The 16,706-nt window shown below is 37.5% G+C and overlaps 2 protein-coding genes across 4 annotated transcripts; one reads left to right on the top strand and one right to left on the bottom strand.

Moving 5' to 3' along the window:
* Window positions 1–2,738: 2,738 nt before the first annotated feature.
* LOC110757942 (uncharacterized) lies at window positions 2,739–3,713 on the top strand. The gene has a single exon (XM_088250534.1). It carries the CDS (start codon window positions 2,739–2,741, stop codon window positions 3,711–3,713), a length of 975 nt encoding a protein of 324 aa, XP_088106660.1.
* A 4,825-nt stretch (window positions 3,714–8,538) lies between these two features.
* On the bottom strand, window positions 8,539–16,483 carry LOC110757935 (proteasome subunit beta type-4). 3 transcript variants are annotated; one of them, XM_088250839.1, is made up of 7 exons: window positions 16,449–16,483; window positions 11,136–11,200; window positions 10,892–10,968; window positions 10,551–10,680; window positions 10,256–10,415; window positions 9,922–10,107; window positions 8,539–8,895 (listed from the first exon to the last, which is right to left on the bottom strand). In XM_088250839.1, exons 2-7 carry the CDS (start codon window positions 11,195–11,197, stop codon window positions 8,782–8,784), a joined length of 729 nt encoding a protein of 242 aa, XP_088106965.1. In that variant the 5' UTR covers window positions 11,198–11,200; window positions 16,449–16,483; the 3' UTR covers window positions 8,539–8,781. The 3 variants fall into 3 exon arrangements, with proteins under 3 accessions (XP_088106965.1, XP_021815376.1, XP_021815375.1); XM_021959684.2 differs by lacking the exon at window positions 16,449–16,483 and adding an exon at window positions 11,283–11,446 and having other exon boundaries at window positions 11,136–11,213; XM_021959683.2 differs by lacking the exon at window positions 16,449–16,483 and adding an exon at window positions 11,283–11,446.
* Window positions 16,484–16,706: the final 223 nt, after the last annotated feature.

The raw sequence follows: 16,706 nt of genomic DNA, 5'->3' as shown, positions 1-16,706 counted from the left end.
TAAACAAACTTTTTTTACATTCCTACACAAACCAAACATGTGAAAGAAAATAAAGTGGTATTTTTTGATTACTTTCCAAGGATTACCAAACATGGGAAATGAATCTCCATTTCCCATCCCTTGGTAAATGACATGGGAAGTGATTTCCCTTCAAATCCGTTCCATGAACCAAACGGAGTCTTAAGGGCCCCATTTCGTTTGCGGAATGAATCTTGGTCCCTGGAGGATGAGAATGAAAGACTCCTATTTTGGAAATGCTAAATGAAATGAAATTATTATTTTTTCTTGTTCCCTTTTTTTTATTATTTTTTATAAAAAAATTAGCGATATATTGCATTCATAGATCAGGCACAGAGGCCGTTAGCCGAAAAGGCTAGTACAAAAATTAAAATTTCTTCTCCTTTGATTATCGCTTATATTCAAAATTTCTTCCCTTTTCGACTAGTACTCTTATTAGCTTTGTTAGCTTCTTTCTCAAAAACTTCTAAAGCGGATGTCTACGAATTTGTGAATCAAATTGAAGCCTAGCTGGTTGTATTGGTTTAAACTGGAATTAGATTCAAAGGGGTTTCAGTTTGTACTAATTTCTTGATTTCCAAACATAAATACGAGGGATACGAGTGCAAAGAAATAGCAATGATCTCATTCCTCGTATGAAAGTTTATAATAATTCCATTTTATAATTTCATTACTCTTAATTTAGTGATATCTTTCTTATCAACGTTGAAAGGATTTCCAGATTTAAAACCTATCTCGTTGATAAAGAATTATACATATTAGGAGTAGCAGCATGATCATGATAGATACAGCCAGGTGTAGTGTAGATACACATTGATAAATATGTATATGTTTTGTGTGTACAAATTATAGTAGTGGAATGTCTTCTGCCGTACATATTTTTGCGGCCAACCAGTAAGGGAGGCTAGCACCAGAAGAATGGCCAAAGAGTGGTCACGGATGCTCTATTATTTATTGCTTGTATAATGAGATATTTAAACCTGAGAGGTCCAAAGCTTCTCATGGGTCTGCATCAAATGAAACAAGTTGATGAGTGATCTGCAATGAAAAGTCAGCAACAACAAAAAAAGCCAAGCAGCTACAACATTCTACAAGTTCACAAAGTAGAATGAATTGTAGTACAAGAGATTTTTTAAGCTCGATCAACATTGTTGGTTAACTCCGTAACAAAGTAAGTTTTTGGGTCTAATGATTGTCTAATACGATTCCGATCTTTGATTGTAAAAATTTAAGATCTTCAATCTTGTTCATTCCGGCTTCGTTATTGATTTGCAAAATGAGGTGTAGTTGCAAGTATACATATTTGCAAAATGAAGTCATGAGGAAAGGTGCTATATTTACCTTTAATTTCAATCATTGAGTTTGAATGTTTAGAAAAGTCCTCAACAAACTATACTCCTCTTTTTTGGGTCAAACCCTTAACATTATCCCTAGCCCCTTCTCTCTCTATCTTGGGTGTGGTGGGGCTTGCCCTTCCTGTCAGTTACCAAAAGGAGGGAACCGTACACAATTGGTAGCAAAGTCACCTACCTAAAATGAAGTATATAACAATATGCCAATGGGTTCCACCACAGTGGTGGTGGGTTGTCTTTCCTCCCAATATAACCTAAAAAAAGTATATAACAATGTGGATGGATCCTGAGGAGGATTCAATGAACGAATGAGACCTGCATATGCCATTCACTGAATAAAGGGTACCCTTGAAGAGTGAGTGCATGAGAGGCTGAGACATGATTGTGCCCTTTTCCTTCTTAAACCATTGAACTGGATTCTACATAATGTGAGCACTCAATAGTGCAACTCAATGCTTGTAGCCGCCTATTTTGTTGGTAATCAACTGACTAAACAACGAGGACGATTTAAATCATTAGAAGACATGTCGATGCTCGCATAGCATCCTTCACTTTTAGATTCTCCTATATTTATAACAAACAAGTGACACTCCTTAAATGAATAGGAATTTGGTAAGCCGGACGCTTCCAATTACATAACTGTTGATGCCTTGTAATTTTTTATCAGTCCACTTGATGGACCAGCTTAGCATTTCTCTCATGAAGTGATTGAGAGAGAGTTTTTAACTCTATGCATCAATTGCTGCTTTAGCTGCTTTTTGTGTTTGTGGTTCAAGTTGCTCTCTCTTTAAGCTGTATCATTTGACTACAAATTGTGGGGGCCAGCATTTGCTGCGGCGGATAATGATGCATTTTATGTAGAATTGTAAGTTGTGAGTCTGATTTCTTTTCAGCCTAGAGTGTTAATTGTGTATTCACTTAGTCCTAGAGAATGACAAGTGTAAGGCTACAAACATGTAAAGTCTGAAATAGCCAAGAGCTAGAATTAAGACAGATGGATGGCTGAGATTCACTGATGCTTGTGTAAATCCAGCTCAGAGCTAACGGTCTGTAGTACTTACCATGTGAGCTCATTTTCTTACATAGAGAATATACAAAAGTCTTGCTCACTGATTTCGTGAGCAAGCAGAGAAGTTATTCATAAACGCACTCTTCATCTTTCTTCTTCTCTCTAACAGACCTCTACACAAAACCCAGCTTGAATAGCAAAACTCTAACATGGTATCAGAGCCAGGTTCGATCAATTGAATCTGGGCGTTTTTCAAATATGTGAAATCAAACTAATCGGTGCTCACTCAAGCTCGTGGCAATCGATTGGAGCTCATTTGATATCTGAAACAAGTTGGTTGTGGTTATCTGAGATTAGCAATGTCTGGATCTGGAGGCTCAGAAGTAAGAACTCTGATCTTCTCCAGTGAGAACTATGAGTTCTGGAGAATCAAGATGATAACCATCTTCAAGTCATATGGGTTGTGGGCTCTGGTGGAGAAAGGAATTACGATTCCAGAATCGAAGAAGAAGAAGGCAACTGAGGAAACATCTACAGAGGAAGATGATGAGAAGATGGCTGCGATTCTTATGAAGGATGCAAAAGCTCTGGGGATTATTCAGAACTCAGTCTCTGATCAGATCTTCCCTCGCATTGCTAATGCTGATTCAACTAAAATGGCATGGAATCTGCTATATGGAGAGTATCATGGTGGTGACCATATCAGGTCGATAAAGCTTCAAAACCTTAGACGTGAGTTTGAGTATACTAGGATGCATGAAAATGAATCTCTATCTGTATATCTTACTCGTTTGAATGAGCTAATGAATCAAATGAAAACGTATGGTGAATCCCTATCTAATGAAAGGCTTGTTCAGAAGGTTCTAATTAGCTTAAATAAGGTTTATGATCCTATTTGTCTGGTGATTGAGAATACAAAGAATCTGGAAACGGTAGATTTGCAGGAAGTCATTGCCATTCTAAAGAGTCAAGAGCAGCGATTTGAGCTGCATAATACCGATATTGTTGAGAAGGCATTTGCCTCCTTTTCTATGAATTCCAAAAGCCAGAACAAGGGAGGTTATCAATATGGTCAATCTAAGTCTCAGAAGAATTGGAATCCAAAAGGCAAACCATGGGAATCAAACTCCAAGTCTCAACGCATCAATTTTGCACAGAACTCATCATCAACAGTGGGTCAAGAAGGTTCAAAACCACAGTGTAAAGTGTGTTCTAAATTCCACTTTGGTGAATGCAGATACAAAGGAAAGCCTAAGTGTTACAATTGTGATAAATTTGGACATTTAGCTAAGGAGTGTACTGCAAGCAAGAATGTGCAGAAAGCAAACTGTTGAAATCAAATGGAAGTGACTGGAAACCTATTCTATGCCAACAGTACCATTGCTGCCACAAATGTTACTGGAGAATGGTATATAGATAGTGGGTGTAGCAACCACATGACTGGAAATGGGAGTTTGCTGACAGATATTAGAACAAATGTGGTAGGCAAGGTGCAAATGCCAAATGGTGAGCTTGTGAATGTAGCTGGAATGGGCACATTGGCAATTGATACTACCAAAGGCAGAAAGTATATCAAGGAAGTGATGTATCTTCCCGAGCTGAAAGAAAATTTACTAAGTGTGGGCCAAATGGATGAACATGGTTACTATCTAGTATTTGGAGGAATGGTGTGCAGCATCTTTGAAGGACCTTCACTAGAGTGTCTTGTAATCAAAGTGGAGATGAAAAGGAATAGGTGTTATCCCTTGGCACTATTACCTAATGATCATATCGCACTAAAGGCAAGTGTATCTAATTCTACTTGGAAATGGCACAAAAGGTTGGGCCATTTACATCTAAAAGGACTAAGTCAACTCAAAGAGAAGGAGATGGTGCATGGACTGCCATTCATGGAAAAGGTTGATGGAGTTTGTGATGGATGTCAATTTGGGAAGCAGCATCGAGAATGGTTTCCAAAGAACCAAGCATGGAGAGCAAGCAATCCTCTTGAGCTAGTTCATGTGGATTTGTGTGGACCTATGCAAAATGAATCCATTGCTGGAAACAGGTACTTCATGCTCCTTATAGATGATTTTTCAAGAATGGTCTGGGTTTACTTTCTCAGATACAAATCTGATGCACTGAATTGCTTTCGAAAATTCAAGTCAATGGTAGAACTGCAAAGTGGCTTTAAGGTGAAGTGTTTGAGAAGTGATAGAGGAGGAGAGTTCACATCGATCTAGTGAATTCAACAAGCTATGTGTGGTTGAAGGGATCCAAAGACAACTCTCTATGTCCTATACTCCACAACAAAATGGAGTGGTGGAGAGGAAAAATAGGACTGTGGTGGAAATGGCAAAAGCAATGCTTCATGAGAAAGGATTGCCTTACTATCTGTAGGCAGAAGCTGTACATACAGCTGTCTACTTGCTAAATAGGTGCCCTACTAGAGCACTTGGAGATAAAACACCATTTGAGGCATATAGTGGGAGAAAACTAGGTCTGGCTCATCTCAAAATATTTGGTTTTTTGTGTTATGTACACATACCAAGTGAAGTAAGGCAGAAGTTAGATGCAAAAAGCACCAAGGGTATTTTTGTGGGATATGCAATCTGTGAAAAAGGTTATAGAGTGTATGATCCTGCTGCTAAGAAGATTCTACTCTCAAGGGATGTTGTGTTTGATGAGAATGCAGCTTGGGATTAGAAACAAATGTCTGATAAACAAGGAAGTGTGATCAATCATAAAGAACAACCTGATCTGCCAAATGATTCATCACAAGTGACACCTTCTAGAAGTTATGATCACTTTCAATCCCCAAGAACAAGTGATATAAGCAGCAGCATGAGAAATACTCAAGCTTATGATCACACTCCATTAAAATGTAGAAATCTGGATGATGTTCTAGCCAATGCAATCTTTGCATTATGGAACCAGAAAAATTTGATGAAGCTGCTAAAGATGAGTCTTTGAAAGCAATGAAGGATGAATTGTCAATGATTGAGAAGAATTCAACATGGGAGCTGGTGGACAGACCAGCCGATAAACCTATAATTGGAGTTAAGTGGGTGTTCAAAACTAAGCTAAACCTTGATAGATCAGTACATAAGAACAAGGCACGGCTGGTTGCCAAAGGTTATGCTAAAAAATCAAGTGTTGACTACAATGAGACCTTTGCACCAGTGGCTAGACTTGATACAATCAGCACACTAGTTGCATTGGCAGCACAAAAGAATTGGAAATTGTATCAGCTAGATGTCAAATCTGCTTTTCTAAATGGTGTCTTGGAAGAGGAGGTGTATATAGATCAACCGGATGGTTTTGTGGTCAAGGGGAGTGAAGATAAGCTGTACAAGCTTCATAAAGCTCTCTGTGGCCTAAAACAGGCACCAAGAGCTTGGTACGGTGAGATTGACACATACTTTGCTCAATGTGGATTTACCAAGAGTCAAAGTGAGGCCACTCTCTATACCAAAACCAGAGGAGAAGCAGAAATCCTAATAGTGTCCATTTATGTAAATGACATTGTTTATACAGGGAGTTCTCAGTCAATGTTAGAGGAGTTCAAGCAAGACATGATGGTGAAATATGAAATGATAGACTTGGGACTCTTGTATCATTTCTTAGGAATGGGAGTCATTCAAACTCACACTAGCATTTTTCTTCACCAAAAGAAATATGCAGCATCTTTGTTGAGCAAGTTTGGCCTACATGAATGCAAACCTGTCTCTATACCTTTGGTTACAACTGAGAAGTTAAGCAAAGAAGATGGAAGTGGTCCAGCAAATGAAGAGCAATATAGGAAGATTGTGGGAAGCTTGCTATACCTCACAGCTACAAGACCCGATATAATGTATGCATCTAGTCTACTTGCTAGATTTATGCATTGTCCTACTAATAAGCACTATGGGTCTGCTAAAAGAGTTCTCAGGTATATTCAGGGGACACTTGATTATGGGCTGGAGTATGTGAAAGGAAGGAATGCAATGTTAATTGGCTACTATGACAGTGACTAGAGTGGCTCAGTGGATGACAGTAAGAGCTCTTCAGGGTATGCTTTCTCTTTTGGCAGTGGTGTTTTTGCTTGGGCATCAGTCAAACAGAATTGTGTTGCTCTTTCTACGGCAGAGGCAGAATACATCAGTGCTTCTGAAGCAACTACACAGGCAATTTGGCTCAGATTTGTTTTGGAAGACTTTGGTGAATTTCAAGCTGAAGCTACACCACTACATTGTGACAACACATCTGCTATTGCTATCACAAAGAACCCTGTGTTTCACCATAAAACTAAGCACATTGATCAAAGGTATCACTTCATCAAGGATGCCTTGCAAGAAGGAATCATTAACTTGATTTACTGTCCTACAAATGAGCAGCTGGCAAATATCTTCTCAAAGTCATTGGCTAAAGATCGACTCTGCTATCTCAGAGACAAGCTTGGTGTGAAATCAGCTCAAAACTTAAAGGGGAGTGTAGAATTGTAAGTTGTGAGTCTGATTTCTTTTAAGCCTAGAGTGTTAATTGTGTATTCACTTAGTCCTAGAGAATGACAAGTGTAAGGCTACAAACATGTAAAGTCTGAAATAGCCAAGAGCTAGAATTAAGACAGATGGATGGCTGAGATTCACTGATGCTTGTGTGAATCCAGCTCAGAGCTAACGGTTTGTAGTACTTACTATGTGAGCTCATTTTCTTACATGGAGAATATACAAAAGTCTTGCTCACTGATTTCGTGAGCAAGCAGAGCAGTTATTCATAAACGCATTCTTCATCTTTCTTCTTTTCTCTCTAACAGACCTCTACACAAAACCCAGCTTGAATAGCAAAACTCTAACATTTTAGAGTTTTGCCGAGCTGAGACAAGATACCCCAGACAATAGCTAGCATAGGTCTCCTATTAGCTCCTGTCTTATATATGGTACGGCTGACGTTCCACAAATGACCTCATAATTGAATGGAATTATATATGTAACATGTAAATTTTGTGTACTGGTTTATTGGGGCTGACATATATGCTTGTGGCTGAGTCTTTACTTCATGAAAATATATATATATATATATGTATGGCTGGAGTCAGTCTGGATAAGTACACATAGAATATTCAAAGCCATGATGGGTTACTACAAAATACCTCTTTCGTAGAGCAAAACCAAATCATAGATGGAAGGAGAGTAAAGCATTGAGAGGTTCGCTACACAGGAGAGATGGCGCTGTCGTCGGTCATGACCCTGTTGGGGGGGCTGGGACGCCAGCGTCATCTCTTCTGCATAGGAAACCTTGCATATGCACACGAAAATGACTACACCATGGCAAGAAACAGCAACCAGAAGTTTTAGTTTTGATGAAAATGGGGTTCAACTTTCTTTGTCTTAGCAAAATACTAGGAGCACAGCAAACTTTGTACACTTCAAAAGAGTATTTATTTTCATTTTGTTCTCATCCTTACAGTTTGCTATTTAATCTTTGTTTTTGCAGGTGCAAAATGCCCGCATTTTCAGCTCATATATGTCTCTGGTGCAAAATGCCAAGCTTAAGACTTTCATGGCATGATATTTTCCCCCAAGAAAAGCATAAGAATGAGCCCACACTTCCAAGCTTACAAGCACTAGCTGCATAAAACTTGGTTACTGATGTTTCTATTTTATTTATTTGTTTGTTTTTTGTTTCCATAACAATAAAGAATGTGTGTCATCTCATATAAAATATTCCTTGGTAGTGGATAACTCATCCAAATTATTGTAAACATTACATGTACTCTCTTGGAAATAAAGTGTTTTTACCTAAAATTCATTTTGATTGTTAATTTGTTGGTCTAAGATTCAACTCAGTCAGGCATACCAGAAAGCTAGATCCAGGTAATGTTTTGTTTTTGCTTTTATGTATGCTTTAGCCAAGATTCATCCATATTTAACACGCAAATCGGTTATAATACTATACCCTAAAGTAAAACTTCCATCGCCCACTTAATTATAGCACATAAATTGGTCATACCATGTGACAATGTTCCATTACCACGCTTATGAACTTTCAATGTATGTTCAATAGACAGTGTTTTATCAGTAAACATTAATCCATCAAAATGATACTGTTTGCGTTAAGATGTTGACACAATAATCTATTCTTGTAAAACGCTAATTTTCTTCGCAACAATAACCTAGGACGTGAACATTTTTGGTCAAGTGTTTCAAGCTTCCGACAGTTTGCCTTCCATCTAGAGACCATAAATATAATCGTCTCATCACAAAGAATTTAGATCATACATTTCACATCTGACGGCTCCAAAAATATTTTATAATCTAAAGAAACTTTCCAATTGTCAAACTAAGACTGATTAAAGCCATCCCCTCCTAGCTCAACTTATAAAACACTCCTACCACAGAAGCACTGTGGAGGTTCAATAACCATGTAGAACAAACAAGAACTCTACCATGATCCTTCAGCACCCAATGTTGGATTTTCGAAAGCAGAGAAACCCCAGAAAGTCTTCAAAGAGTAGGGCTGAGAGATGGTTACACCTTCTTCAGTGATTTTGGAAATCTGCAATTTCAAAGTTTAACATGTGTCATCTTACAAGGAAGTGCCAATCCATGTTCAAGCAAAACAATACACTCCACCCTTACAATGCACAAAATTATCAAGATCCTTAAACACTAGCAAAGGAGGCAAAACAGAGGAAATTGTTTCACACCAAACTAAATCCACAAAAATATGCCACAAACCTTCAGCACCTCTTCAGAGACGAAGGTGGTGTTTAAAATCACGTGATGTTCATAACCACAATATCTAGCATTAAGCACATCCAAAGATCGAAAACAATTTCCCTCTTAAATGACCCATCATCACCTAAATCCTTCCTTTCATAATTATGGCCAATAGAAACGATGAGTAAATTCTACCAAGCAACTCATTGTACAATGTGATTTGTCATTTGCATAAAATATATACAGAGCATATGTGTGAAAACTTGTTGGGTAGAAATAGGAAAATATTCCGACAGAAAATTGAAATCAAAACCATGCAATCATGTTCATTAGCATAATACTTTTCCTTTCCTTTCCTCTGTCTCAACTTTAAACACTTTCAGGAGCTAAAGCCCATTTAATAGTCCAGTAAATAACTAGCACTTCACCAGTGACAGGGAATTACAATACTTATCAGGCTCATGAGAATTTCTTACATGACAAACTAGTAAGATCAAGAGTGACAAAAGTTTAGTGAAAACCTATTTGAACGTCTGTATGAGAGAGAGATTGAGAGAGAGAGAGAGAGAGAAGTTACAACAATAGAAAAACAAAACACTTCAAATATATTAAAAAAGGTTTACCAGGTTTCATATTTAAAAAGGTTTATAAATGTTGAAGACGATTAAAGATAACAGATAGGTGAATTATATGGCAAATAAAAAAAAAATAAAAAGATAGACAGATAAGAAGGCCCTCAGTAATTGCTAGTCAAATCATCATTTCTTACAAGCCTTAATATTATGGAATCGATAGCTTATAGCACTGTTATTATTATAGGATGACAAAAGATAGAGTAAATAAGATTAATGAATTACTATACCTGAAGCTTGTTGACAGCAGACCGATCACGATAGAGAAGGACACGCATGCACTTCTCCAGTAGCTTTACACCCTCTTCAAAAGTCAAGTTCTCATGCCATTCATCACGAAGAATAGGCCGTGCAAGGTGATTTCCAAATCCTGTAGCTACATGATTGTCCTCAAAATTTACACCTATCATGCTAACCTGGATAGGGATAAAAGAATATGACAAGTAACTAAGTCAGCTCATTCAGAAACTTTATTCTTGAATAAATAAATAAATAAATAATCAGCTTTCCTAATTGCACACAGCATGCTACAACGCGTTAAGGGAAGGATTATATGAGGCCTACCATGCCAAGGTACTTCTGTCCCTTTTTCACTCCACCAAGGACAAGAGAGTTCCACAGTGGATTGAACTTGTTACGCCTATTGTACATCACACGGGTCAAATAGTTGTGGACCTCTTTAGGTCCCAAAGAGTTGCCATCATCCCACATGTTGTCATATAGGCTACAACCATAAGACTCAAAATGAATAATCTTTTTAACTCCAGTTGCAAATGATACCAAGAAGCATAGCAAAAATCACAATGAAAGCATTAGAGAAGGTATCTTCTACATAATTTTTCTTGAGAACAATGCTTACATGAGCTCATCAAGATAACGTAATAGCTCTTGAAAGTCACTTATTTCTCCACTTGCACCAAGAAGAGAATGCTTTCCAATAGGCTTCATTCGTTCCACACTCTTGTATCGCAGGGTAGACCCATAAGAACCTATTAGTAAATGCATCATTTGATATTGTTACAAACTGAAACAGAACCATGAAAAGGAACATACATGGGTGTCTAACTTTTGCAACGTAAACAGCATTGAAACTCCAAAAGAAGAGATGATAAGCATTGTTCATAAAGCGATGGACTTTAACCTTTATGTCAAAAAATAATTAAAATTTGAAACACAATCTAAATTGGATTGGCATCTAACCTCCCATATCAGCAGCCATCAAAATTCCATCTTTGTACTTCAGAGCCACCACAGATGTACCAGTTACATATGGGTACCTTCAAAAAATTATATTTAAAAAAAAAAGAATTAAAGGATTGAAATGTCATATAGAAAGCAAAATCCCCAAAACCCCAAATACCATAAGGTCTACACATACCAAAAATACGCATCATAAATTTAACAATAAAAATAAGAAAAGCGAGAAAGTGTGAGAATAGAATACAGGGTTCTCTGAGAGGCTTCAGGGTTGCACAGTAGGCCGGGTTTGGCTTGGTTCGACTCCATTAACTGCTCAAAAAAACTTTAAAGCCACAAACATTTAAACAGGTACAAAAACTTAAAGCAAGAGCAGGAGGATAGAGATACGAACCTCAAGAAACTAAAAGTGAAGAATAAAGAGAGGATTGGCGCTGACAGAGCCTCTGTCAGAGAGGATGAGAGAGAGGAAGGCTGAGGGAGAAGAGGTTTGGTCGTGAAAAACCTAATCGTGAAAACCTAATCGGCTTTTTCCCAAATCGTGAAAACCTAATCGGCTGAAGGGAAAAACCTAATCGAGTTATAAGTTTTGTGCTGATCGTGTGCATGCACGCCTACGGTAACACCATATATAACCAATAAAAAAGAGCCATGTGTAAAAAATATATTATAAATATATATAATATAAAAATATACATATAAATTAATTATACTGGATTGGTTCGGATTGAACCAGTTCTGTGTGTTGAAAAATCGAAATCGGAACCGGTCTGAACCAGTTCAGTTTGGATTTTTTTTCAATTTTTTACTTTTTCAGTCAACACGATTTTTTTTTGAATTTTTTGAATTCGGTTCGGTTCGATTTTGCTGGTTTTGCGATTCTAATGCCCACCCCTATATAGAGGAGAGCGAGCGTTGTTGGATCTTTTTTATTTTCCTTTTCCTTTCGCTCAAGAAATTGAAAACCTGGTTTGATTTACTGGATTTGGGTAGTCCATGTGGAAATGGGTGGGCTAAGGCTTTAGATTAGGCCCACTCAGTGGAATTGAAGATTTTGAGTTTAGCGCACAACTAAGGTGGGAACTCCTTTTTGCGAACCCTCATTTGAGGCGCCATCTCAACCATTGAGAGCATGTCCAGCGCAGGGGCTCTGCCTTGGCAACAGGCCCCCCGAGAGCCCAACAAAACCAGTACGAGCAAACACTGGGACCCACCAGCCTGGGCAAGCCCCAGGCAAATCCTGCATGAGCTCAAGCCCGAAGGCCCTGACGTCAACGAGTGAAAAAAATTCAAAAAAAATTCAAAATTTTTTTAAAAAAAATACCAAAAAATTATGAATGTTTTCCCTATAAATACATAACAATTTTATTCACTTTCCACACCAAATCCTCATACAAACTCTTCTCCTTCCAATATTTGTAAATTGTAATCATTTTTTTTCTTGCAACTATTCTTCTTCCAATATTTTTTACTCTCCACTCATATTTTTCTACTACTTTCCATTTGTATCAAAAAATAAATATTATCTGAAATATGAAATTATAATTTTTTTAAATAAATATCCAAAAATCTTATCTGAAATAAGACACGTTGCAACTGAGAATCTCATCCGAAAATGTTATTTGAAATTTGATGGACACGTGGCAACTGAAAATTTAATTCAAAAATTTTATCCGAAAATGTTATCTGAATTTTTAGGTGAGAATTTTATAATAAATAGTGACACATGGAAACCGAAAATATTATCTGAAAAGCTTATCAAAATTAATGGGTTAAGTATAAAAAAAATAGAAAATAAGGTAAGGTGAATAGTATTTGCCCTTGCCCTTGCCCTTTGGGGTGGAACCAAAAAAGGCAAGGCTGCCACTATTCACGTGAATAGTATCAGCCCTTGCCTTGCCTTTGCCTTGCCCTTGCCTTTTGGGGTGGAGGTGCTCTAAGTGATCTCAACGGCTGTTGAGAAAATACAAGCCCCCAAAATCTGACAACCCAAATACCAAAGAACCAAATTAAAGAAAAGGCTTTTTATCGCTAATGGTCTCTAAGGTTTGCAAAATTATCACCTTTCGTCCCTAACGTTTTTTTATGACACTAATGGTCCTTAACGTTACCCTCCACACATCAAAATAGTCCCTGTCGTTAGCTTCCGTCAAATTTTCTGTTACATTGCTAACATGGCACATGTGTGGAGCCCACACATCCAATTGTATAGAGCCACGTGGCTTTAAATAAAATAAAGGCTTATTTATGTACATGCCCCCTGTGCTTTTAAACTTATCTCAGATTACCACATGTGTTTGCAATCGTCTCAAAATACCCCCCAACATTTGAAAAACAGTCTCAATTTACCCGTTCCGTCATGATTATTAACGTTCCGTTACAAGCTTTGGGCCCCACTTCGTTTTAATCTTTAACCTCTGCGAATAAGGGTTTTTTTCACTTTCAGAAGGGAGAATTTGGAGAAGAGGGCTTAGGGTTTGTGAATTTCTGAGGTGGGCTTCGATTTTGGGAGAATCCGGAGAAGAAATCACTGTTTGGTGTTAGACTTTAAGGCTAGAAAGTGCGAAGATGGTGGTGCTTAGAGAATCTGGAGGTTGTCAACCGATATGTAAGTGGACCCAATTCTCACTCGATTTTCTTGATTTTGGCATGTGTATTGTACTGTTGTTCGACTTTTTTTTGTTTTTTTGTGTACTTTTTGACTTTGTGTTGGTCCTGGTGTGGCATTGTATGGTCCTTGTATGTTCCTTGTCTGGTTGTTGTGTGTTGCTGGAGTTTTTTTTGTTTTTTCGTATGCTGATAGGATTAAAAGCACACCACAAAGTAGCACACAAATATCCTATTGATTTTCCTTAGTAACACTAAGATTTGTCAATTGTAGCATATGAAAATAAGGGTCTTTCCTGCAGGAGATTGTTTTATCTAACTACTTAAAATGTCACAAAGGCTGGGCTGCTGTCCTTACTGACCAGCCACTGAAAAAAAATTATTGTACCTACTTACACCTATCTAAAGTCTACGAAATTTTATACGCAGATACTAGACATGCAAAGCTACACGCACACAAATTTTTGGGATTTTTAGAGTTGATTTGCTATATAAATTAAATCGGACAACAACATGACAGAAATGGATTTTGAATTATAAAAACAGATTGTATTTCACAATTAAGAAAATGAGTTAGGGGAAGTGCTATCCACCACCAAATAATCATGCAACATGTTATGTTTCATTCAAATTCCTTTTATTGTTAAGTGTGGTCCTTGTTTTGTTTTTGTTACCTTTGTCTATTTGTTAAATGAATCTTCCTCTTACACAGATAAAGATGCTGACGAGGTTGTTAAATTTAAGTTTTGCCATGGAGGTAAACTAGTTAAAAATAGAAGGGACAGTGAATGGTTATTTGGGTGGTGAAGTGAGTTGGTTTGATTATTGTGAGGTTGACTATATGTCCATGTTAGAGCTATTTGGAATGGCTAAAGATTTGGGATATGGCGATGGGTATGATGTGAGTTTTTATGGTGAAGAGTTTGGAACTGGTAGACTCATTGATGTGAGTTTTCATGACTGACAAACAAAAAGGTTTAATAGATGTTGTTGATGCTAGCTCTATTCCCTCATGCAGAGCATAGACATTGTTTGAAACATCTGTATGGAAACTTCTATTTGGAACATAGAGGTCTTGCTTTGAAACATCAAATGGAAGCAATTGCTAGGGCCACAACAATGCCATGGTTTGATGCAGAGATGAGAAAGATGTTGGAATTGTCTAAACCTGCACATGATTGGCTTGCAGAGAAAGATCCTAGGCATTGGAGTAGGGCATATTTCAAGACTGATTCCAAGTGTGACATGCTTATGAACAACCTCTGTGAGGCATTCAACCGTAGCATAATGGATGCCAGAGACAAGCCTGTTTTGACTATGCTAAAAAGAATTCGTTTGTATATAATGTTGTTGATGGCTGGAAGAAGGGTTTTCTGTGAGAAATGGCATGGACAAGTTGGGCCAAGAATTAGAAAAATCTTAGAGAAAAACAAAGGAAAAGCTCAGTGGTGCATTCCTAAGGCTGCTGGACAGAATAGGTTTGAATTGATGCACCATAGTGGCCGCACCTTTGCTGTTGATTTGAATGCCCACTCTTGTTCATGTCATGCCTAAGATTTGAATGAAATACCATGTTTGCATGCTTGTGCTGCAATAAGTTGGTTTCATGGGAATGTAGAGGACTTTTGTGCTGCACTGTACAAGAAAAAGAGGCTTATTTGAGAGCCTATGAACCAATGATTATGCCTATGACTAGCCAAAATCAGTGGATGAAGATTAATTTACCTCCATTACTCCCTCCAAAATACCACAAGCAGCCTGATAGGCCTAAGAAGACAAGAAAACAAGCTGTTGATGAGCCTAAACAACCTGCTAATCCATAAAAGCTTCCTAGGTATAGCATCCCTTTAAAGTGTGGCAATTGCGGTGGAGAAATGCATAATCGAATTAGTTGTAAGGTATGTGTCATTATCCAAAATGGTTTTACATTTAAATCTATTTGATTTTTTTTCTAACTTGATGACTTTGCTTATTAGGAACCTAGAAATCCCAACATAAAGCCTACTAGGAAGAGGAATGTTGACAAGGAAAAACTTGAAGTAAGTGCCACGGTTTCAACTATGTTTTCACTATTCAAAATTTCATATCATGCCTACCTAATTATTATTTGTTTTAGGTAAGAAGGAGAGATGGTGGAGACCAAAGTAGCGGACAACAAAGTATGCAACTAAGGCAAAGGAGACAAGCAAGTGCTTCCCAAGGGCCTTCTCAATCCCAAGCATCTGAAGTTGCCGAGGCTTCTCAATCCCAACCATCTGAAGCAGCTCAAGCTTCTCAAGCACCTCAGGCTTCTCAAACATGTGATTCATCTGCAATTGCCAAACTACCTCAGTCTTCCCATAAGAACCTATTATAGTAAATGCATCATTTGATATTGTTACAAACCGAAACAGAACCATGAAAAGGAACATACATGGGTGTCTAACTTTTGCAACGTAAACAGCATTGAAACTCCAAAAGAAGAGATGATGAGCATTGTTCATAAAGCGATGGACTTTAACCTTTATGTCAAAAAAATAATTAAAATTTGAAACACAATCTAAATTGGATTGGCATCTAACCTCCCATATCAGCAGCCATCAAAATTCCATCTTTGTACTTCAGAGCCACCACAGATGTACCAGTTACATATGGGTACCTTCAAAAAATTATATTTTAAAAAAAAGAATTAAAGGATTGAAATGTCATATAGAAAGCAAAATCCCCAAAACCCCAAATACCATAAGGTATACACATACCAAAAATACGCATCATAAATTTAACAATAAAAATGAGAAAAGCGAGAAAGTGTGTGAATAGAATACGGAGTTCTCTGAGAGGCTTCATGGTTGCACAGTAGGCCGGGTTTGGCTTGGTTCGACTCCATTAACTGCTCAAAAAATCGCAACTTCAAAATCAAAGTAATGAAACAAAAATCTGGGTTGTGGAAATCAGATAGAGAGTGGAAACTCACACTCGTTTTTGTTCTCTAAATGTTGAGGTAACAATTACGGAAAGCAACACCTATTAATTTTGCTTGAAGGGAACGAATCACATGGAACTGATAAAATCCACAAACCAGATAATGAAGCCTAATAACATAAACAGTTGAGAAAAAACACCATAAACAAATGTCAAGCACTGATAAGTTCATAATTTCACACATTTGCATGCCTTCGTTACTTAGTAATTTTGTATAGTTTCTCTTTATTTCGAGTCACTTACCTATGTT

This window comes from Prunus avium, chromosome 3 (genome assembly GCF_965620075.1).
Source record: "Prunus avium chromosome 3, drPruAviu1.hap1.1, whole genome shotgun sequence".
Classification (NCBI taxonomy): Eukaryota; Viridiplantae; Streptophyta; class Magnoliopsida; order Rosales; family Rosaceae; genus Prunus; species Prunus avium.
The sequence above is the reverse complement of the archived record's forward strand: the minus strand, read 5'-3'. Positions and strand labels throughout refer to the sequence as shown.

Bases quoted from the DNA above. Each gene is read 5' to 3' on its own strand.
- LOC110757942 (XM_088250534.1), top strand. From the start codon at position 2,739: ATGTCTGGATCTGGAGGCTCAGAAGTAAGAACTCTGATCTTCTCCAGT.
- LOC110757935 (XM_088250839.1), bottom strand. From the start codon at position 11,197: ATGGAGTCGAACCAAGCCAAACCCGGCCTACTGTGCAACCCTGAAGCC. The intron at 10,416-10,550 runs GTAAGCATTGTT...TTATGGTTGTAG, and splicing joins CGTTATCTTGATGAGCTCAT to CCTATATGACAACATGTGGG. The intron at 8,896-9,921 runs GTATAGTAATTC...TTGAAATTGCAG, and splicing joins CTGCTGTCAACAAGCTTCAG to ATTTCCAAAATCACTGAAGA.